At 42.7% G+C, this 24,186-nt stretch overlaps 2 protein-coding genes across 3 annotated transcripts in view; one reads left to right on the forward strand and one right to left on the reverse strand.

Annotated features, from left to right (window-relative positions):
• slc17a8 (solute carrier family 17 member 8) overlaps nt 1–6,046 on the reverse strand; it is a 36,250-nt gene extending 30,204 nt beyond the window's left edge. The window contains exon 1 of the mRNA XM_024380343.1: nt 5,456–6,046. Coding sequence (XP_024236111.1) covers nt 5,456–5,556 — 101 coding nt within the window. The 5' untranslated portion in view covers nt 5,557–6,046. The remainder of the gene's footprint in view (nt 1–5,455) is intronic.
• Nucleotides 6,047–13,850: 7,804 nt separating this feature from the next.
• Nucleotides 13,851–24,186, forward strand: part of arntl2 (aryl hydrocarbon receptor nuclear translocator-like 2) — a 32,164-nt gene continuing 21,828 nt past the window's right edge. For both annotated transcript variants that reach the window (XM_024379787.2, XM_024379788.2), the window contains exon 1: nt 13,851–14,247. In XM_024379787.2, the coding sequence (XP_024235555.1) occupies nt 14,190–14,247 (58 nt within the window). In that variant the 5' untranslated portion in view covers nt 13,851–14,189. The remainder of the gene's footprint in view (nt 14,248–24,186) is intronic.

The following is a 24,186-nucleotide window of genomic DNA, read 5'->3' on the forward strand; positions in this document are numbered from 1 at the left end:
GAAACCAGACATGCGGAGATCATCCGTTCACCTACTCTGCGCCTCACAAAGACACAGTGGCTGAAACATAAACTCTCAAATTTGGACTCATCAGACCAAAGGACAGATTTCCACCAGTCGGATGTCCATTGTTCGTGTTTCTTGGCTGAAGCAAGTCTCTTCTTCTTATTGCTAATCTTTATTAGTGGTTTCTTTGCAGCAATTCGACCATGAAAGCCTGATTCACACAGTCTCCTCTGAACAGTTGATGTTGAGATGTATCTGTTACTTGAACTCTGTGAAGCATTTATTTTGGCTGCAATTGGAGGTGCAGTTAACTCTAATTAAGATGCTGGGCTCTATTCCTACTCCCATGCACTCTTTAGAGGTCTATAGTATGTACACTATCCAGTCCTCTATTCATTTACAAGTCTTTCATGTGCAAGAACACCTTTATGAGGAGTTGCTCGAAAGGCCCACATTCGTAAATGAACAAAAGCCTGTTTTCTCCCATTAGCTATTAGCAAGCAGAATCTAACTCATCCCTGCCTCCCACAGCCACCCTTGTCTTTCCCCAACTCACCCCTGTCATCCCCAGCCCCTATCCATCTTCCCCAACTCACCCCCAGCCCCAGCCCCTATCCATCTTCCCCAACTCACCCCTGTCATCCCCAGCCCCTATCCATCTTCCCCAACTCACCCCTGTCAGCCCCAGCCCCTATCCATCTTCCCCAACTCACCCCTGTCATCCCCAGCCCCTATCCATCTTCCCCAACTCACCCCTGTCAGCCCCAGCCCCTATCCATCTTCCCCAACTCACCCCTGTCAGCCCCAGCCCCTATCCATCTTCCCCAACTCACCCCTGTCAGCCCCAGCCCCTATCCATCTTCCCCAACTCACCCCTGTCATCCCCAGCCCCTTTCCATCTTCCCCAACTCACCCCTGTCATCCCCAGCCCCTATCCATCTTCCCCAACTCACCCCTGTCATCCCCAGCCCCTTTCCATCTTCCCCAACTCACCCCTGTCATCCCCAGCCCCTATCCATCTTCCCCAACTCACCCCTGTCATCCCCAGCCCCTTTCCATCTTCCCCAACTCACCCCTGTCATCCCCAGCCCCTATCCATCTTCCCCAACTCACCCCTGTCATCCCCAGCCCCTATCCATCTTCCCCAACTCACCCCTGTCAGCCCCAGCCCCTTTCCATCTTCCCCAACTCACCCCTGTCATCCCCAGCCCCTATCCATCTTCCCCAACTCACCCCTGTCAGCCCCAGCCCCTATCCATCTTCCCCAACTCACCCCTGTCAGCCCCAGCCCCTATCCATCTTCCCCAACTCACCCCTGTCAGCCCCAGCCCCTATCCATCTTCCCCAACTCACCTCTTACAGAACATGACCTTATTTATTTTGGAACACTTTACATGTGAACACGTTTTCACATGTGTAGATTCATGTTATCACATGTTGCTTTGCATGTTGTCACATGTAAAGATCTTGTGAAATTCATCCATTTCTTCCGTAAGGGACCCCTGCTTTCTCCATCCCTCATCCCTATTTCCCAGCCCACAGATTGCGCACTCTTTTATCTAAAATAGACTGGACAAATGCTATGAGAATGGTTGATCATTATCAGAAGGAGGAAATGATGCTTGGCTCGCCTCAACACTAATAAAATAGTATTAGTGCCTTTTTAATAAAGTAGTTTCTATCCTCTAAGTAGACCAAATTGATCTCTGATCTACCGAGTGGATAAAAAACATGGAGATAATTATGCCTCAACAGAGAATTGAAAACAATCTCTCTTTCTCAAGAGCTTGTTTTCAATTTCATAATTTTGGTCAAAGCTGCAGTGGCAAGTGGCAACATCAAAAACGGCCAACTGTAACCTATATTGTACTTTCTGACATTCAACTGACATATCATGTCAACTGATGGTATAATAAACAAAGTTGCTTTCCTTGTCAATCTCCTTGTCTTTTAAAGACAAAGAGTATGGATCCCTGTTTAAAATTGATCTGTAAAATCACAAGAACAACATTTAATTGATAATTGTCTTGATAAATCCAAAGTGATTTATTGTTTTCCAGTCAGATGAAAGTTAAGTGTGACATCATCCTGTCTGCATGAGGTCCATGATGTCATTATGTCTATCCAGTGGTGGAAAAGGTTCCCAATGGTCATACTTGAGTAAAAGTAAAGATACCTTAATAGAAAATGACTCAAGTAAAAGTGAAAGTCACTCAGTAAAATATTACTTTGGTAAAGTCTAAAAGTATCTGGTTTTAAATATACTTAAGTATCAAAACTAAAAGTAAATGCAATAAATCCCTTAAAATTAAATATATTACGTAAACCAGACTGCACAATTTCTTTTAATTTACAGATGACCAGAAACACACTCCAACACTCAGACATCATTTACAAATTAAGCATTTGTGTTTAGTGAGTCTGCCAGTTTAGAGGCAGTAGGGATGACTACGTGTTCTCTTGAAAAGTACATTCAACCTTTTTCCTGTCCTGAAAAGCTTTTGAAATGAAACAAGTACTTTTGGGTATCAGAGAAAATGTATGAGAGTAAAAAGTACATATTTGGTTCAGGAATGTAGTGAAGTAAAAGTAGTAAAAAAATATATAATTGGAAAGTACAGCCCCCCCCCAAAAAAAATACTTATGGAAAAATTATGGGTTCAACAAGGGTTCTTCTAAGATCCTCAAAGTTCTTCGAAAAACCATAGTTTTTCGCACTGAAAATTGCCACAAAAGATTATTCCAAGAACCCCATAGGAGGTGGGGTTCATCGAGGAACCTCCTTAGTTGGTGGGGGGTTCTTTCAGGAACCTAACTGCCCAACTGAAACATTTGGATTTGAAAGGACCGCAGGTGCAGGCACTTAACTGAAATATTTAAAGATCTTCTCAATTTAAGGTAAGGTTTGTCCCTTGTATGATCTAAATTGATATTGTTTTACGATGATACATCAATCTTTTCATATTTGTGCAAATCTTTCTAAAACAGTAAATGAACACAATTCAATGGATATCAATCAAATAGGTAAGCATATGAAGGCTATAAGAATATGTTGAAGGCTAGCTGTATTGGGTGAAGATAACTGAACTGCTTTTGTGTCTGTGTCTGCAGGTATACAGACGAGGAGGCATACAAAGGTATGTCAATTGGTAAGTATGTTATGCAGATCACATTTACCATCTTCCTCTCTTACCTCTTCAATGAATATCCCATACGCCTCTACATTATGGACAAGGTATGTGTATGAAAACCATTATCAAAACAGTTTTTTAAATTCACATTCACCACAAATATTAAGGTATGAATACTGTTGTGCGCATGTTTTGTTAATCATCTGTATAATTACTATTTTTTGGATTCACAGAGTTCGCCCTCCCTAAATCTCTGATGAATATAACAGGAAACCTGTTCAATCACCATGCACTGCAAAATCCTTCTGGCTATGGGTACGGAGAACATCAACACATTAACATCAACACGCCAGAGGATGTATCCATTGGACTTGGGGCTCTGCTGGGAGTTTACTTCATATTTTGATTTCTTAATTCTGCATTGCCGTTAATATAAACACTGACAACTAAAATATTGTGTTATTGTTATGCATATTAATATTTTTTAAAATAATAATAGGGGGGTAGTTTTAAAAAATGAACCCCAAAAATGTTATTCAAAAGGTTATAAGAGTAACCATCAAAAGGGGTTCTTTGAAGAACCCTTTTAAAGGGTTTTTCAAATATGTTATAGTGGTTCCCCCACAGTTTAAATTTGAAGAACCCCTCAAGGATACTCCAGGAACCTTTTCTTTTTAGAGTGTAGTACTTTTACTTACTTTACACCACTGTGTCTATGAAGTTCTATGACTGTTGAGTTGTCACTCAGGTCATACAGAACAGAGGCTGTGTGTTTTATTGTTCAATGTCATTATCTCGCAACCTTTTTTGTACCAAGGACAGCTGATATTTAAAGAAGCTATTACGAATGGGCTTAAACAGTGTCAGTTAACAGACTGGTCAGCAACTGCAACATTCTAGAGAGACCCTATTGAGAGAACCATGTCATTCCGTGTGATTTTTGTATTTCAGACAATAAATTACGTCTCATGGGAAAAATTATTTTGCTTTGGTATGATTATTTCTTTTTTTTTACCATTTAGCGCAGTTGTTTGGTAGGAAATACCTGGTCATTTCTGTACTGTGTCAAATGAAGTGTTAAGTTAATTATTGAATGGAATCATTTTCAAGATGCTCACTTTATAGTCAGGCTATAATTGATTCATAAGGAAAAATTGAAAGAGTGATTAACTGGATCCATAATATATAACTCAATAAATAATGCAGTCTGTCCCAGAGCAATCTGGAATACCCTCTTGAAAAAACAAACAGGTTTCATCTGAAAATGAGATTTAGCCTAATGATTCATTCGGCTCATGCTTAATTCCTCTTTTCCTCTCTTGGTCTCTCTGGATTCACATTTCTTTAGTTTCATCTGCTAGTATTGATTTTAGCAGTTTGGTGGAATACAATTTTCCCACAGCATGGATCCTTGTAGACTTTAATAAAGCACTTCATTCAGCATTTTCCCAGTGTTTGTAAAGTGCTTCAAATTAAACTGGTGTAAATGTATGACATGAAATAGAAAGATACAATTGGATACAATTAGAATGAAAACACATTTTCAGTGTTCTGATATTACAATCCTTATATACTGTACATGATAACTGCTTGTTGGATAAATATGTCCAGTTCACCTTCTTTATACAATTTCATATTGTAGATTCTGAAATAATCAATCAACTGTTCACACTGTTTGGCTTGCTCTTGATCTATTTCATACTGCACAGTCAACATTCTGGCTCTCAACATGCAAAATTCCCTTTCACAGGAAATTGCCCACTTACTTGGTTTATCTATTTTAAGACAACAATCTACCTCATACATGGAAGTTCCATATTCATCATCTTCCCCTTGTGAAATTTGTATCAGATATGAAATATGTATCATAATGTCTTAAAATAAAACCTTTGATTACATCACTGGGATTGCCTGGCAAGAAAAATAATCAAATATTTAGTTATCTCTGGGATCTCTGGGTACAGTACATGGTGAGCTTCGTGTTCTGCCTTTGTTCATAGATTTAAGAATTTTGACCAAATTATCTACGTTTGGGATTATAGGACCACAATTGTTTAACAGTGTATATACAGATTTTTATATGAAGATCCTAAAATACAATAAGATAACTAAGATACAATACCTACAAGTACTCCAAAATATTATCTTACAACTCACTTATGTGAAATTATCGGATCTATTGCTATAAGTAGATATCAAACCCGCACTGTGCCGTGCTTTCACCCCATTGAGTCACACACATCTCTCAGTCAGAGAGTAGGGATTCACACCTATACAATCACAGATCCCCCATAATTTCCAGACACTCCCAGACTCACCTCTGCAGGTTCCCCAGACCGTCTCCTACTGTATTCTTCACCTCCTCCTTCCCTGGTTTCAGAACCCGCTCCTTCAGCCCCGAAAACCCCCCAAAAGGCATCCTCTTCTGTTTCTCCCTATCCTGTTCCCTCTCTTTATTTCACAGGAGTATGTCTCTCCCCCTATTTCTTGCACACTTTGCTCTGAAAAAGACAAAAAAGATCTGCTAGATGTGGTTGCTCATCTTTCCTGAGTTCTTATGCACCATGGGGCTGGCTCCGCCTTTGTGTGGTGCCACGGGTCCCTCAGACTTCCTCAGATGTGAGATGGGCTTGTGCTGTCTGCCTCTCTCTGGCGTGACCAGGGGATTAGACTGGGAAACAAGGGGATGATGGGCACAGTGAAGAATGACTAGGTGGAGGTGGAGGATGTTCTTGTTGAGGCTAAGGGTGTGCAGATGTACACCTCAAGGTCCAAGGCACCAGATAGAACTCCTAGCATGGAATGGGTCACGTCACCTTCAGGGGGTTCAGTGGGAAGAGAGATACATGGAGGGAGGGAGAGAGAGAGAGTGAAAGAGTACAATCCACCACCTCAGTATCTTCGCATGGTGAGCTTTGTGTGGGTGCAGTAGGAGTGAACAGCCCCCTTTGCTTTCCTCGCCTTCTGATAGCTCCACCAGATGTTGCGTGGAGGGGCTGGGGTACCTGTCTGCCTCCCCTCCTAAAGTCCACCCCCCGTTCACTCATTAGCTCCCAGCCCTCTAGCCCCACATCCTCAGCCAACCATGTTCATCTGATACCAACCTAGTGGATGAATGATTAAATATTGACAAGCTGCATTCAAAGAGAGACAAGAGTACCATGGCTGCTGTGGTGTAACATAAGACTCAACTATAATCATGTTCCCGGTACACCACTCCCCATTCTTTGGCAGCTTTTCCATAGGACTATCATTTGGATTATCTGTCAGCAGCAACAGAGCTAGCTACCGGTGAGCTATTCAGACAGAGATACTGTAGCTAGCTATCGCAAGTGTCATACTGCTCTGCAGGTATACACTTACCTGCATGTGCATCTATTCAGTCACACCAAATGACACCTTTATGGGGGTTTCCCTAACTTCATGCTTATTTAACTGGTACAGGCCCCACCAGCCCACCTTTTTCCAGTGTGACTCTCTGTATTTGCCGGGTCATTAAATATGCATGCAGATATTGAGATTTAAAAATGTATCGGTGGTGCACCGAGCTCTAGACTCTGTTTTACTAACGGGTTGCACCAGAGTGACGGCTTGGGGCAGTGCTGCGCACGCGTGTCTCTGTGTGTGTTGTGAAAATGCCCTGCACCCACTTTTTCTGCAAGGACCCACTATCCAGACCCTCCAATTCGGTGGAAAGAACATTTAGTCGAAGAGGAAATTAGGGAATTCTGGATTTTGTTTCCTTGAGGTGGAGATGATGCTCTAGGAGTGTAATTCAGTATGGAGTTATCTGGGACGACATGATGATATGTTGGTTGTGGTTTCATATGATGGGTCATTGATAGGGCCATAAAACTAGGGCCTGGTGTGTTGTCTCACATCAGATAGAGCAACGACTCTTCATGTTTGCATTAATGTTCATTTGATATGCGTCACATTAAAATGATGCCACCTGTCGGAGACAATGGGGTCCGGAGTGTACATTCAACTCCGTTGGGGTTCTTCTCTTTACACTTTCAGGAAAAGCCGTGCCTACCATCTAGTGGTTAGAAGGAGGTACAGGCCTAGACCATATCTATAATGAACTGATTGCTAAATCTATAACCCCTTTATAGAAGGTGCATAATTTAAAGTGGTTCTCTAAGCAATATTCCTTCACCTCTTCTTTGTTAATAATTCCAGAGAGAAAAGAGTGTGTCTATCTATTTAATTTGGATAGTATGTCTGCCTATTTCCATGTTAAAGCCTCAGCCCTCCATACAAGATACCTTAAGTTTAAATCCATCAAAACTTGCGCTGGATGAATTTGGAGGGCATTGGAGCTGTCGATGGTGGGTCATGGACAGCCATAGCTAGAACAATGCCTCACTGTTGAACAGGAGCGTTTCTAGTAATATTCTAATGGGGGGACCAAGAACCAGTCATGGGTGGCCATGGAAATTCTGAAAATTGTATCAGAAATAGCATACAAAGGTGGCCAATAATCTTTCAGGAGGGGCTGGTGCCACCACGGCCCCCCTTCTGTACTGCTGTTGAGTACATAGATGTATACAGTAGAATAGATCACACGCTGTAGGCAGTTGTCACTAGTTACCACAGCTACAAAGTCAGGATGGGCTATATTATAATACATTTATGAAAACAAAAATCAGCTTTTTGGACTTAATTTAAGGTTAGGCATAAGGTTAGCAGTGTGGTTAAGGTTAGGGTTAGGTTTAAAATCAGATTTTAAGAAAATAAATTTAAGAAATAGGCGGGGTTTATGACTTTGTGGCTGTGGTAGTGACGACTGCTGTAGGCTACGTTGACTCTCACAGCTCCGTGAAATCTGCGGCATTAAGCGACATTAATGGGTCTAAATGAGCAAAAAGCTTCAAAATAAAAGTTCTCAGCTTACTTGAACACAAGATAACAAATCGTGGTGTTTGAATGTTAAATGACGAGACAGAAGCATTGATGCGAGTAACCAGTCTTGTTCAGTACATCACAATACATCCGGGTATCTCAAGCACACCGGGAAAACACATGAGTTGCAGTAATGAACATTTACCAACAGATGGCATCACTGTGCCATCTTACACCCATAACATCTTCCCTTTAATAAAATAGGACAGGAGGTGTCAATTCACTAACAAAACAAACCTAGTAATAATTTCCAACATGAACAGTTTAGTATTTTTTTCCCTTTTTTTTTCTTCTCGGGTAACAACAACACATTTTGATATTCTCTTCACTTCTATCTCTGTCTGTCAACAATCCCTAATGGGAAACCTACAGATTAAGTATTTTTGTTGGCTAGGACAGACGCCCGCAGCGTGAAAAGACAGGGGGCTTGTCTGCGAGGACTGCGGGTTCCCGCACAGGTGTGTCACCTGACTGTCTAAGGGGAGTATTGATGGGCGAAGGAGCGGCAGACCTGTGATCCCCTGGCTCTTCAACCAGTGCCTCAGGCCCCATGTGACTTGCTGGGGTTCCGTATTTTGTCATGCGACCCCTTTGACCATCAGGGTTCTGAGTAGGTGCTGGCTCAGCAATCCGAAGGTCAACCCTGTTACGACGGTACAGTGATCCATTCACTTCGACCAAGTAGGAGCGTGGTGTCACTTTCTGTACACAGGATCCGAGTCTCCAGAGGCCCGTCCGGTCCCCTGGTAGTGGCTTCATTTGCATCATTTGCACCGTTTCACCCACCCTGAGCTCAGGTAAGTCTTTTGCTGATTTGTCATAGATGAACTTGGAGACCTGTCTTCTGTGACGTAGCTTCACCAGCACGTCTGTCACCACACATGGCTCCAGAAGAGTGCTGGCTACTGGCAGAGCTGCTTTTAAGCTATCCATACCTTCTGTCTGGGTATTGCGCCACTGCAGGATTGCTTTCCAGGCATCTTTTCCCTCTCGCAGAGACTTTTTGCAGAGGTTCTTTGCGATTTTTACTGCGGACTCCACCTTCGCATTAGCTTTTGGGTGTCGTGGTGATGAAGTGACGTGCTCGAATTCCCATCATGCAGCAAATTTTTTGACCGTTTTTGATCGTTGTCTCTGCTGAGAGGTCGGGGAGGAGGTCAATCTCCCAAAAGTCTGAGTAATGATCGACTACCAGCAGAAAGTCTTTGCCACTCTGTTGGAACAGATCTAGACTTACTATCTGCCAGGGGCGCATCGGTAGCTCGTGGGACATCATCGTCTCTCTCTGTTGCTCAATGGCATATTCATTGCAGATTGTGCATTTACTGACATAGTCTTTGATTTCACTCTGCATTCCCTGGCCAATACAGTGTGTCACATGCTTGTCTGTAACAGGCCTCACCTCCTATGTGACTTGAGGGCACGCGCGCCAACATCTCAGGGCGCAGAGACCGGGGAATAACGTCTCTCTGACACTTGAATATTACTCCGTTTTGAACACTGAGCTCCTCTTCGACTGGCCAATATTCTCTGACGGCTAAAGCAGTTTCTTCCTTGCAGTCGGGCCAGCCCATCAGAATCACAGACCTCAATGCCTGGAGTTGCTCGTCCCTGTCTGTATGCTGTCTGATTTGTATAAGGCGCTGGTCCGTAATATTGAGGTAGTCAGCCTGGTTTGATGTGTTCAACATCCACTTGCTCTGTTTGTAAGCTGCACACTGCGTGTTGTTCATGCATGGAGCATGTGTGAGTGCCTGATGCAGTAGCCCTGCTGAGCGTGTCACTCACATACATCTCTGGCCCTGGCTTATACACCACCTTGAGGTTGTAGTTTTGTAGGGCCAGTAGCATGCTCTGCAGTCATTTTGGGGCATTCAGAAGAGGCTTGCTGAATATAGCAATAAGGGGCTTGTGATCTGTCTCTGCGGTAATATTGTGGCACCCGTACAGTTAGTGGTGGAAGCGTTGGCATGCAAACACAATGCTGAGGCACTCCTTCTCTATCTGGGCATAGTTCTGCTCTGTTGGGGTGAGTGCCTTAGAGGCGAATTCCACAGGCTGGCCCTCCTGCATGAGGAAACAGCCAAGTCCATACTGGCTTGAGTCACTCTGAATCGTGACAGGTTTTGACACATTGTAGTATCGCAGTACAGGTGTCTGGGTGACCAGTTGTTTTATTTCAATCACTGCTGCGTCATGTTTTGGGAGCCAATGCCAGATGGTGTCCTTGTCCATGAGCCTCCTTAGTGGCTCACACACTTCAGAGAGCCGCGGTAGGAATTTGGCCAGGTAGGTGACGAATCCGACAAAGCGCTGCACTCCCTTCACGTCAGATGGGTGGGGCATTACCAAGACAGCCTTCACTTTATCAGGATCCACCTTCAATCCGGTGGAGGACAAAATGCTCCCATGAAAGCGGACCTCTGGCACTTTAAACTGAAGCTTTTTTATACTTAGCCTTAGCTTGACCTGTCTGCATCTGACCATCAGGGCCAGCAGCTTGGCATCATGGTCACATTCTGCCTCCTCATCACTGTCCCCACAGCCCACTACGAGGATGTCATCTACTATGGGTTCCACGCCACTGAGTCCCATCAACAGCTTATGCTGTTTCTGCTGATACACCTCTGGAGCCATGGAGACACCAAACGGAAGCTTCAACCAGCTCTTCCTGCCCCAGGGTGTCCAAAAGGTGGTCATGTAGCTGCTGGGCTCGTAGAGCTTGGGAGCTTGTAAAGAACATCCTCCAACGTGGGCATAATGTAATGTGAACGTCGCAGAGCCCAGTTGAGGTGTTTAGGATCAATGCATATCTGTAGCTTGTCTGGTTTCTTCACGATAACCATATTACTTATCCAGTCTGTAGGCTCGGTGACGGATATGATGTGGCCATCTGCTTTGTATTTGTCAAGCTGAGCCTTCGTCGCTGCTTTCATGGCCACAGGTACATTGCGGGGTGCACACTGGACAGGCTGGATTGCTGCGTCCAACTCAAAGTGGACTTCCCCGGGAACTGACTCGACCGGTGCGTTGAAGACATCATGGTACTTGCTTAAGAGTGTAGAACCATGTAGAACCTGACAGTAATGGCTGTTGACTAGCCTCAACTATTTCAAACTCAAGGGTGTGTTTCTGGCCACGTAAAACACACTCTGTCACAAACAGGCCTAAAGAGGTCATGAACTGGCCTGAATACAGTATAAGCTTGGTGCTACTCTGTGTGAGTTTGTCTCTGGGCGCGAGCCTCCTTTTGTCTTTAAGGCTCATAACGTTGCATGTGGCCCCTGAATCTAGCTGGCATTGCTGTGGTTTATTATTAAGTAGCAGAGTGACAAACCACTTTTGTCCTTTTGCCCTCACTGCCCCTATGCACTCGCTAGCATATACTTCCTATGTGCTGTCGTTCCATTCATCTGTGTTTGTTTCCATGGAGTGCACTTTACCCTCTTTTCTCTTGCTTTTCATGCAGACCCTTGCGAAGTGATTAGCTGTACCACAGGATTTGCATATTTTTCCATAGACTGGGCAGTGTTCTTTTCCTCGTCCATGAGAAATGCCACAATATCGGCATGTATTGGTGTTTTCTACTGCAGAGTTGGCTGTAGTATTAGCATTAGCTGTGGCAAAGGGGAATTTCTTTACTGGCTGCCTGAATGTAGCATTGACATTGTCCATATGTTGTCTTTCTAGCTCCATGGACCTTATCCGTATATCAGTAAGCTCTGCTGCACGGCATGTCTCCACTGCCAAGGCCAGCGTCAGGTCACGTTCTCTCAGCAAACGTCTGCGGGTGCCTTCATCAGTTATGCCAAGCACAATCTTATCTCTGATCAGTTCATCTCTTAAAGCACCATAGTCACATGTAGCTGCCTTTTCCCTTAACCTAGTGACAAAGCTGTCAATAGACACCCCGTCCTCCTGTTTGCAACAACCGAAAACATAACGCTCGTAGATTACGTTCTTTGCTGGCTTAAAGGAATGTTCAAGAGCATCAAGAATAACTGTAGCGTTACCTTGCTGAGCTGCTGTTAGGTTCAGGTTGTGTTTGTATACGTGTCGGCATTCAGTTCCCATTATAGTCCTCAAAGTGGCAGCCACTACCTCATCATCCTTTTCCAGACGTCCCGTTGCTAGCGCATAGTCCTCCCATTCACCTCGAAACGTATCCCAGTTCGTGCTCCATAATGGCGATTCCTCAGTAAAAGGCACATGACAGCCCACTTGGATTGGTGGGAGCTAGAAAGCCTGTGACGACGACCACCGAATGCCTCCCGAACAAGGAGAGGCACCAACTTCAGCAGAAGTCGTGACACCGTGAAGCATGTTGGTGGCAGCATCCTGCTGTGTGGATGTTTTTCAGCGGCAGGTACTGGGAGACTAGTTAGGATTGATGGAAAGATGAACGGAGCAAAATACAGAGAGATCCTTGATGAACACCTGCTCCAGAGCGCTCAGGACCTCAGACTGGGGCGAAGGTTCACCTTCCAACAGGACAGCAACCCTAAGCACAAAGCCAAGACAATGCAGGAGTGGCTTCAGGACAAGTCTCAATGTCCTTGAGTGGCCTAGCCAGAGCCCGGACTTGAACCTGATCGAACATCTCTGGAAAGACCTGAAAATATCTGTGCAGCGACGCTCCCCATCCAACCTGACAGAGCTTGAGAGGATCTGCAGAGAAGAATGGGAGAAACTTCCCAAATACAGATGTGCCAAGCTTGTAGCATCATACCCCAGAAGACTCAAGGCTGTAATCACTGCCAAAGGTGATTCAATAAAGTACTGAGTAAAGGGGTCAGAATACCTCTGTGATATGTCAGTTTTTTATTTTTAGATATTTGCAAAACATTCTAAAAACCTGTTTTTGCTTTTCCATCATGGTAGTGTGTGTAGATTGATGAGGGGGGAAACAATTGAATCAGTTTTAGAATAAGGCTGTAACGTAACAAAATTTGGAAAAATTCAAGGGGTCTAAATACTTTCCGATAGCACTGTATATAGAACTAACAGTACAGTAACAAATAGCTGTAGACCTTCTTTAGTTTAAATGGTACAGAAGCAAACATGTGTAGACTAATCAATCAATCACATTTATTTTTTAAAACTATTTACAGTGCTTTACTGATACTCGGCCCAAAAAAAACAAAAGAGCAAGCAATGCATATGCAGAAGCACAGTGGCTAAGAAAAGCTCCTCAGAAGGCAAGAACCTATGAAGGGCAATCTTTGTTTTTTTATTTAAATAATGTTGTTTTTTTTCCTTCAATAAATGTATGCTTAAGTCACTTTAAACTATGATTTTGTGATTTTTAATCAGAAACATTTCCTGTAAATTAAGTAAAAACAATCCAGGGAAACTTTAATTCTGAAATTTAGCTCATGATCACGTCACCTAAATTTCGTAATATTCACTATAGACCTCGCCTATGGTTCGTTCAGCCACCCCTTTGGAAAAAATGAATGCGGAAAGAATAGGGTTTTGGAATAAACGCAGAAAATAAGGTCCGAGGTTAACACAGGTTTCGGATAGTATATACGTTTTGTTCTATGCCATTATACCGTCAGTTAACATGACCTTTATGTGTTTTGTATTATTACATACATTCTTCAAATTTCACAAAAAGCGACATTAGCTCATAAAGATTGTCAAAGAACAAAACGTATCGCCTAAACCTGTGTTTACCACAATCATTAGTTTCGGTGATTATTCCCCCCAAAACTACATTAATTTGCCTTATAGGCTTGGTCCAACGAACCATGGCAGAGTTATCGCTTATAAAAAGGCGCCATTACTATTTCTTTCTATGTCCTCTCTCACCCCGACTTAGAAAGAAAATCCGTGAAGAGCCGTGCTTTTTTAATGGGTGATTTGAGTGCAGTGATGCCTAACATACGAAACCATATTTGGCCAGACGGTGGATGGACGCTCTGTCTCCACTTCCGCAAGTTCACGGATTTGTAGGTTACGTTGTGTCCCTATTACACCGTGTACTTTCCTTTCACGTTTTTGTCTCCCCGATCGCTCCACCCTTGGAAGAATAAATCAGTCAATTATACAACACACTGCCCCCCTCTTCCCTCCACACTATCCAATACTACCGCCTTATCCACATGCATTGGAGTCTTGGGCCCCGGCGTACCGGCTCCAGCCATGTCGGCAAGGAATGCTGCGGCTGGCGGCGGTGACAGAACGACAGGGGAACAGACAGGTAAATTACATTACAGGACACCCACTATATCTGGTAGCTTCTACTGGTTTCATTTTTTCGGCCTGTGTCGACTCGCAAGTGATTGCCCGTTCTAAAGTGGCCGCAGAGGGGTATGGGGAACTATGCAAACGTCTCAATGATTGGCCAAAGCTCCTCTGCGCCCTATCCAAAACTAGGTCAGTAGATCAGTCGAGCAATCTTACACTACGGTATTCCTGTTGACAATGTAGCCAAATTAGGCAGCTGGGTAGCTACTATGTATCGCCGTCGAGGTTTATGAATACTGTCGGCAACTGTAGCAAGAACACACGTCTAATAATACATGTTTCCTTGAATAGCTTAGCATAGTGCGCTATAGCCCGACCCACGGTAGGCTATGTTATGCTATGTTATTCCATAGTAGTCTATAGGCCTCTGTCAACGGTAGGTCCGAAATCTGCTACAATTCAGACAAAGCGATAAAAAATGATGTAGGCTCAATATTTGGGGTAATTTTTCTAAAGATACGCTGCAGCAATGAGAAAGATATGCATGTGGTTTGATAAGCTAAAAGTTATACTTTTTATTTGATGGGCCTACATATAGGCCTATGTTATTCATCTTTGCAACGAAAGGCTATACCAAAAACAATAGCCTGATATTTAGGCCATGGCCGTAGCCTAAATGGTATGGCTACTATTTGTCTTTGATTGCTACAAATGTAGAAAATACAACAGTTTTGGGTTGCATTTTGTGTTTGTTACTTGCACTAAATTGTGTGATTATATCACTGCCATTATTGATAAGTGTTAATTCAAGATGGCCTACTTCGTTTGTTACCGTTAACAAACAGTCCAATAACGAGTGTAACATTTATTTAGCAGAAAAACAACTTTTTCAATCATTATTGTATGCCTGATGACTGTGGTAAAGAGAGAGCCTAGTGGTTGTGCAAGCATAGTGCACTAGTGGCCTACATTGCCCTATACTATAGGCTATTTGTTGATAATACTTTTAAAAAACCCATGTTATTTAGCCAAATATATTATTATATTAGGCCTAAACATAAATATGAGGCAACGTTTTCCACATGTTTAAGCCCCTAATTTAAGCCCCTTTATCCCCTTATACTGTGTATAAGACAGTAGTTTTTTTGGAATTGTTAGTTAGATTACTTGTTCGTTATTACTGCATTGTCGGAACTAGAAGCACAAGCATTTCGCTACACTCGCATTAACATCTGCTAACCATGTGTATGTGACAAATAAAATTTGATTTGATTTAGCTATGAATATACACACAGACTGAACAGCTTCTATCTCAAGGCCATCAGACTGTTAAATAGCCATCACTAGCACAGAGGCTGCTGCCTACATACAGACTTGAAATCATTGGCCACTTTAATAAATGGAATATTAGTCACTTTTTTAATAATGCCACTTTAACAATGTTTACATATCTTGCATTACTCATATAATATGTATATACTGTATTCTATACTATTCTACTGTATGTTAATCTATGCCGCTCTGACATTGCTCATCCATATATTTATTATTATTAATTCCATTCCATTCCTTGACATAGATTTGTGTGTATTAGGTATTTGTTGTGAAATTATTAGGTATTACTTGTTAGATATTGCTGCACTGTCGGAACTATAAGCAGAAGCATTTGGCTACACCCGCAATAACATCTGCTAAACCCGTGTATGTGACCAATACGATTTGATTTGAAATCACCAAAACAAAACACAGTTTTTAAGGACTAGAGAAAATAATGATAGCATGGCCTGTATTTGGATTGTATTGACACTGTATGGTTTTTCGTCATCTGTATATTAGAAAAAATTCACTGTGTTCGATTATTTCATAAAGATGTTCCTTGTCTGTGTGTTATGGGCAGGCTGAGTGCTGAGGTGTGACAGTTATACAATAGGCCTATCTAGGTCAAACAGCAACTCTTCTAGGCCTGACTATGTTGTGCTCTCTCTCCCCTCAAGCTAGTCTCAGTAGGTCTCGTGCATTTATTTACAGAACTAAAACATTGTTTAGGCTACAGTTCTCAACATTCATATGATCTTAAACTGTAGTTTTGTTGACAAAGTTGTGTGGTGAATATGTTAGATGAAGAGAAATCTGCCGCCTTGCCTGTCAGAGTAGCCTACATCATATCAAGACACATGGAGCCATTTTGCCTCCATACAATGGCTCAGAACCGTAATGGATGCTTGCACACACTGCATATGCTTTATCAAACGGCTATAAACACACACAGTCCTTGAGACCTATGATGGCAAGTGTCAAGCACAAGTTAATTTGAAATGTTGTCATCTAAAAACTGTCACTCTGGCTTTTTCCAGCCCTAATGCCAGGTTCGCTAATTTACCTATCTAACATCAGCTCACTTCCACTGAGGTGGGAGGGGTGACAATATTTGAGGTGTGTCCTTAAAAACAAGGGCAAAAGTGACAATTTCATGCCGATCTAATGTGGAGTTATATATAAAGGTCTCAATGGTAATGCAGTTGATAATGGCATGGATTTTGAGGGCAGAAGCACACAATAGTAGGGGCTGCAATGCAGGTGATTCCCCTGTACCCATAGGAATCACCTGCATTGCGGCCCCTACTATTGTGTGAGTAATGCAGTACCCTGGTGGAGTGAAGAGTGTAGAGAAGCAGTGAAGTGTAGGAACAGTGCTTTCAGAATGTTGAAATGGTCCCATAATTACCAGCACCTGATTCAGAATAAACAAGCACAAAGCAGTAGTAAGGAGGATCGTTAGGACAGCTAAGAGGGCGTATTGGTGCTGGTTCTGTGGAAACATAGGCAGGACCACTCCCGTGGGAGAGGTATAGGGGATGAGTGGGATCAAAAGATATTGGGATCTTCCTGTGCTGAAAAGTGAGGAGTTTATTGCAGTGAGAGATATGGAGAAGTCGGATGTTAGCCCAGGCATTTGTGAAGGTGCACAGCTCAAACAATCTGACAGAAGTGGGGCAGCGTGGGAGAGCGAGGGTAAGAGGAGAACATTCAGGGGTGCTGGATCAGAGCGAGATGGTGGGGGTACAATGAATGGCCCTTTTACCTTGGCTGAGATGAAGAGAGCATTAGCTGAAGTTGGGGTAACATCTCCTGGGAAGGATGATATGTGTTACATCATGATAGCTCATCTCAGTGACAAAACAATGCAGAAAGTATTGGGCCTTTACAATAAGGTGTGGCAGGAAGGGAAGCTGCCTAGAAGTTGGAAGCAGGCGGTAGTGGTGCCAATACTGAAACCTGGGAAAGACCCTACTACTCTTTCAAGCCATAGGCTGATAGTGTTGACATTTCACATACAGTGGGGCAAAAAAGTATTTAGTCAGGTGAGAGAGTTGGGGTTATATGGGAGGGAAATTCTTGAATATATTCACAGATGGCTCTAAGAACCATAAAACAGGGAGTATAGGAGGAGCTTTTAGTGTTCCTGAGTTTGTTGGCAATGACGAAAAGAGCAACGGATCATTGTTTACACAATGGAGCTGTTGGCAATACTCTAGGTTGTGGAGTGGGTGGAGGAGGTGAGGCCAAACAGGGTAGTCATCTTCCCTGACTCCTGTGCAGCACTGATGAGCTTAAATTCATGTGTCTCAGAGCAGACAGGATGTATTGTATGAGGTTTTGCAGTGTTTGTATAGGGTGAACAGATGGGGGTATTTGTGATGTTCCTCTGGGTACCAGCTCACGTGGGAGTAGAGGGGAATGAGGAAGTGGATATTGTTGCCAAGCAGGCTCTTAAACATCCTAATATTGAGATGGAATTGTCAATCGGTAAAGCAGAAGCCAAGGGATTCATAAGAACAGTGGTTAAAAATAAGTGGCAAGAGTTGTGGAACAGGTAGAGTATGGGAAGACACCAGAATAAGATCCAGGAAAGGTGGTGGCAGGGAGGTCCTCAGGCTGAGAGAGAAGGGAGGAAAGTGTAGTCCCAAGGCTGCGACTGGAACACACAAGGCTAAATAGTACATGGAAAGTGGTGGGGAAACATCAGACTGGGAGGTGCGATTGTCAGGGGGAGATGGAGACTGTGGAACATGTTCTATTTCAGTGCCAGAAATATGTTTGAGAAAGGGACTGATTGTGATTAGATTTGGGGAGTATGGGGTTGAAGAGCCAAGCATAAGTGAACTACTGGGGAATTTTTCAGGGGCTGTAGTATTTAGTTATGCATTTTGTTTGCTTAGGGAGATGAGAATATTAGGTAGGATTTAAACATTCACTGTCTCTGGTCCTCACTCCAGTCCAGTTGGTGGCGGTAATACACCTTAAAGTTGGTTGCTAACCGGCAAATAAAATCCACAGAAGAAGAGAGGAAGCACAGCCGATCCAGCAATAACTCGCAGTGCCCATGGAAGGAGAGATGTGCCTTTTGTGCTGGTGAATCTCGTATTTATAAACTTTTTTTTTAAATGACTGGTTTCTCCCCCATTTAGTTTAATTTGATTAAAAACTAAGCATACCCTACCCTCCCCTTAATCAAGATTGGTTTAGCAGCATTGCATAGTTCTATTAGTTGTCTTTTTATCCAGGCCATTTATAGGCAAGTAGCCTATGAATAAAGGGGCTTTAAATGGTCTGAGTGCTTTGAAATACTTTTGGTCATGTAGTGTATGTGGACATCTGCTCGTCGAACATCTCATTCCAAAATCATGGCCGTTAATATGGAGTTGATCCCACTTTGCTGCTATAACAGCCTCCACTCTTCTGTGAAGGCTTTCCACTAGATGTTGGAACATTGCTGCAGGGACTTGCTTCCATTCAGCTACAAGCATTAGTGAGATCGGGCACTGATGTTGGGCGATTAGGCCTCGCTCGCAGTTGCCATTCCAATTCATCCCAAAGGTGTTTGATGGGGTTGCGGTCAGGGCTCTGTGCAGACCAGTCAAGTTCTTCCACACCGATCTCGACAAACCATTTCTGTATGGACCTCACTTTGTGCACGGGGGCATTGTTATGCTGAAACAGGAAAGGGCCCTCCCCAAACTGTTGGGAAAGCACAGAATCGGTTAGAATGTCAATGTATGTTGTAGCGTTAAGATTACCCTTCACTGGAACTAAGGGGCCTAAACCATTAAAAACAGCCCCAGACCACTTCCTCCTTCACCAAACTTTACAGTTGGCTCTATACATTTGGACAGGTACTGTTCTCCTGGCGTCCGCCAAACCCAGATTTGTCCGTTGAACTGCCAGATGGTGAAGCGTAATTCATCACTCCAGAGAACGCATTTCCACTACTCCAGAGTCCAAGGATGGTTAGCTTTACACCACTCCAGCTGACACTTTGCATTGCGTATGCTGATCTTTGGCTTATGTCGGGCTGCTCGGCAATGGAAACCCGTTTCGTGAAGCTCTCGATGAACAGTTATGTTGCTGAGGTTGCTTCCAGAGGCAGTTTGAAACTCTGTAGTGAGTGTTGCAACCGATGACAGGCAATTTTTACACGCTTTAGCACTCTAGCACTTTAGCACCTGTTTTTGCTCCTAAACTTTTCCACTTCACAATAACAGCACTTAAAGTTGACCAGGGAAACTCTACCAATGACGTGTTGGAAAGGTGGCATCCTATGACGGTGCCACGTTGAAAGTCACTGAGCTCTTCAGTAAGGCCATTCTACTGCCAATGTTTGTCTATGGTGATTGCATGGCTGTGTGCGCAACTTTATACACCTGTCAGCATTCGGTGTGGCAGAAATGGACAAATTTACTAATTTGAAGAGGTGTCAACATACTTTTATATATATATATATTTGAGCTTTTGTGCTCTCATGCTTTATGCACAGTTCACATACCTGCATACTTAATTTTGCTTGTTCAAGTAGGCTGTCATCCCCATTTTCAAAGAGTCGCTTGTCTGCTTTACAAATATAGTGCCATATCAACTACAGATTTTTTTTTGAGAATCTGCCTCACACATTGGCAACAATTGACAGAAGCCTAGTATTTTGTATAAAATATGTTAAGTCAGTGCCTTGAATGGAAATATATTTAATTCTATAACATGTACACCTATTCCTACCTCCATACATAATTTAGCTTGTTCATGTGTCCATCTCCAAAGAGTGCCTCTCATCCGGTTACCAAAGATGCGTTCTTCCAAACTTATTGATTTTAGAAGTGCGATGCATTGATACGTAGGATAGGCCAGGCTCGTTGAAACCTATTACAATGTTGACTGCCAACACTCCAAACATAGGCTATTGAGGTTGTAACCTCATATAAATATCTTGGAATTTTAATTGATGACGGCCTCTCTTTTAAATTGCATATTCAACAATTTACAAAAAAAATGAAGCTGAAATTGGGATTTTGTTTTAGGAATAAGGCCTGTTTTTCTTTCGAAGCCAGAAGGAGGCTAGTATCAGCACCATTTCTGCCTTTATGGGGATATTTTATGTATGAATGCTTCCGCTCAGTATTTGAGATCAATTGACACTCTTTACCATGGCACTTTGAGATTTATTTTAAGCTGCAAAACCCTTACGCACCACTGCACTTTGTATACCAGGGTTGGCTGGCCTTCTAGTCACTCGTAGGCTCAGTCACTGGTATACTTTTATTTACAAAGCCATTTGGGGGTTACTACCTTTTTTATTTGTGCATTTTTATTGTTCAGAAATGTTGTGGGTACTTTATTCGTTCACTGGACTTCATCCTGCTAACTGTTCCAAATGTCCGAACTGAATTTGGTGAAAGAGCTTTTATGTACTCTGCGCCATCGTCTTGGAACACCTTACAAAATACTTTTAAACTGGAAGAGCTTGTCCCGATTGGTGTTTTTAAATCACTGATGAAGGATTTTGAGGCTGATTCCCTGACCTGTCAAAGTTTTTATTTAGCTGTTTTATACTCTTGTAAATTCAATGGTTTTTACTATATTACTTGTAGTTTTTCGTGTTGTCTAATTTTTTTGTAATGACTTGGTGCTGCCTATCTTGGCCAGGGAGCTCTTGAAAAATAGATTTTAATCTCAATGAGCCCTTCCTGGTTAATTAAATAAATAAATATTGCGCAAACTGAAATGTTTTTTTTTTGCTGTTACTTGTTAATGTAGCCTATGCTATTTAATAAACTGTAGTATCAATCCACAATGGACCAGGAGGAGAATATTCTGTGCCCCCAGCTGAATTGGTTGATGACAATGCAACGACTGTCAATAACCTAGAGAACTTGAGACATACGCATGCAGTGTTAAGCCATGGGGCGAGTTGATTGGTCAGTGAGTGGCCAAGCCCTCATCACATCTACCCTAACTTGTTTAGTAATCAAAACCCATCCTTTTCTCGCCACCGCCAGCTATTTCCCTTATAACACCGGCTGTGAAAATAGCAAAAATATTTCTGACACCCCCGCACCTAGAGCCCCAGTGCTTAGATTTACCATTATGTTAGGTTTGTTAAAATAGAGCCTGTAATCTTTAGACAAGGTTAAAACGACCCTCTGTCAATAGCTGGTCATACGGGAAGGTATTGTTTTCATATCCTTACAAAGGCATAATGACAAGGAATACAACTGTGAGTATAAACATAGACTATCTAAGACCTTGGTCCTGTGAATAACTGTGGCTAAAAAAGCTTTTGGTTACGTGACGATTAACCTTTAATAAAAGTAAGTCAAGGGAATTGGGGTGTTTTGCAATTCTTTGTCTCTGGCTATGAAAGCTATGGTATCGTTTTCATACGCTCTTTCTGGCCACACTGATGCCCACAGATGGAAACTGAGGGGGCAGTCAGGGTAATTTTCCTACTGACCTCAGCCAATGACGTTGTCATATAAAAATCTAATATTATTACTCATTTGTTTAAGGCACATTCTAGTTTTGATGTTTCTAAAGTAACAAAATAATTTATCGATCAGTGATCTATAGCCATGTCTATCAAGACCGAGGTCAAGACACTGTTCAGGTTTTCATGTGTGTCAAACACCTTTATTGCTCCTGAAGCATATAGCGAGGATGATTCCCCATGGCAACTGTCTATTTTGCAGTGCAAGACTTGTTGTGAGACGAATAGAAAAATAATTCAATATAAGTCAATGTAAACTGGGTGGTTCGAGCGCTGAATGCTGATTGGCTGACAGCCGTGCTATATTTGACCGTACAACCACGGATCTTACGAAACATTTATTTTTACTGCTCTAAACGGGTAACCAGTGCAATAAGGCACCTTGGGTTTGTGATATATGGCAAATATAACGGCTAAGGGCTGTGTTGTGTCGTGCATATGCTTCATTAGACCACCCTTGTAGGCCTACACTGTTTTTGCATTAACACATTACCTGCATGTAGATTTATTTAACTAGGCAAGTCAGTGAAGAACAAATTCTTATTTTCAATGACGGCCTAGAAACAGTGTTGTTCAGGGGCAGAACAACCTTGTCAGCTCAGGGATTTGAACTTGCAACCTTTCGGTTACTAGTCCAACACTCTAACCACTAGGCTACGCTGCCGCCCCGATGATGATGCACTCTTTTTGACCCCCATTTTAGTGGATATACATGTTTTAGCCGCTTAGGATCCTGGCTAATAATTAAACACAGAAAAGCAGTGGAAAGGTTAAATGTTCTGTAACATGGGAGTAATGCTATTTCCCTTGGAAAGAACCTTAGCCTTGTGTTTAAGTCCCAGTGAGGTCAGTACCAGTCGAAAGATTGGACACATCTACTCATTCAAGGATTTTTCTTTATTTGTACTATTTTCTACATCATAGTTGTGATGTCTTCACTATTATTCTATGAAATAACATGTGGAATCATATCGTAGCCAAAAAAGTGTTAAACAAATCAAAATATATATTATGTTTGACATTATTCAAAGTAGCCACTCTTTGCCTTGATGACAGCTTGGCACACTCTTGGCATTCTCTCAACCAGCTTGATGCGGAATGCTTTTCCAACAGACTTGAAGGAGTTATGCTGAACACTTGTTGGCTGCTTTTCCTTCACTCTTTGGTCCAACTCAACTCACAAACCATCTCAATTGGCTTGAGGTCGGTTGATTGTGGAGGCCAGGTCATCTGATGCAGCACTCCATCACTCTCCTCCTTGGTCAAATAGCCCTTACACAGCTTGGAGGTAGGTTGAGTCATTGTCCTGTTGAAAACAAATTATATTCCCACTAAGCGCAAACCAAATGGGTTGGCTTATCACTGCAGAATGCTGTGAAAGCCATGCTGGTTAAGCACCATCACACCTCCTCCTCCATGCTTCACGATGGGAACCACACATGCGGAGATCATCCGTTCACCTACTCTGCATCTCACAAAGACACTCGATTGGAACAAAAAATCTCAAATTTGGACTCATCAGACCAAAGGACAGATTTCCACCAGTCTAATGTCCATTGCTCGTGTTTCTTGGCCGAAGCAAGTCTCTCTTTCTTATTGATGTCCTTTAAGTAGTGGTTTCTTTGTAGCAATTCGACCATGAAGGCATGATTCGTGCAATCAAATAAAATGTATTTATATAGCCCTTCTTAGATCAGCTGATATATCAAAGTGCTGTACAGAAACCCAGCCTAAAACCCCAAACAGCAAGTAATGCAGGCGTAGAAGCACGGTGGCTAGGAAAAACTCCCTAGAAAGGCCAAAACCTATGGAGAAACCTAGAGAGGAACCAGGCTATGAGGGGTGGCCAGTCCTCTTCTGGCTGTGCCGGGTGGATATTATGACAGACCATGGCCAAGATGTTTAAATGTTCATAAATGACCAGCAGTGTCAAATAATAATAATCACAGTAGTTGTCGAGGGTGCAACAAGTCAGCACCTCGGGACTAATTGTCAGTTGGCTTTTCAAAGCCGATCATTGAGAGTATCTCTACCGCTCCTGCTGTCTCTAGACTGAAAACAGCAGGTCTGGGACAGGTAGCACGTCCGGTGAACAGGTCAGGGTTCCATAGCCGCAGGCAGAACAGTTGAAACTGG

The sequence above is a fragment of the Oncorhynchus tshawytscha genome, linkage group LG19 (genome assembly GCF_018296145.1).
Source record: "Oncorhynchus tshawytscha isolate Ot180627B linkage group LG19, Otsh_v2.0, whole genome shotgun sequence".
Classification (NCBI taxonomy): Eukaryota; Metazoa; Chordata; class Actinopteri; order Salmoniformes; family Salmonidae; genus Oncorhynchus; species Oncorhynchus tshawytscha.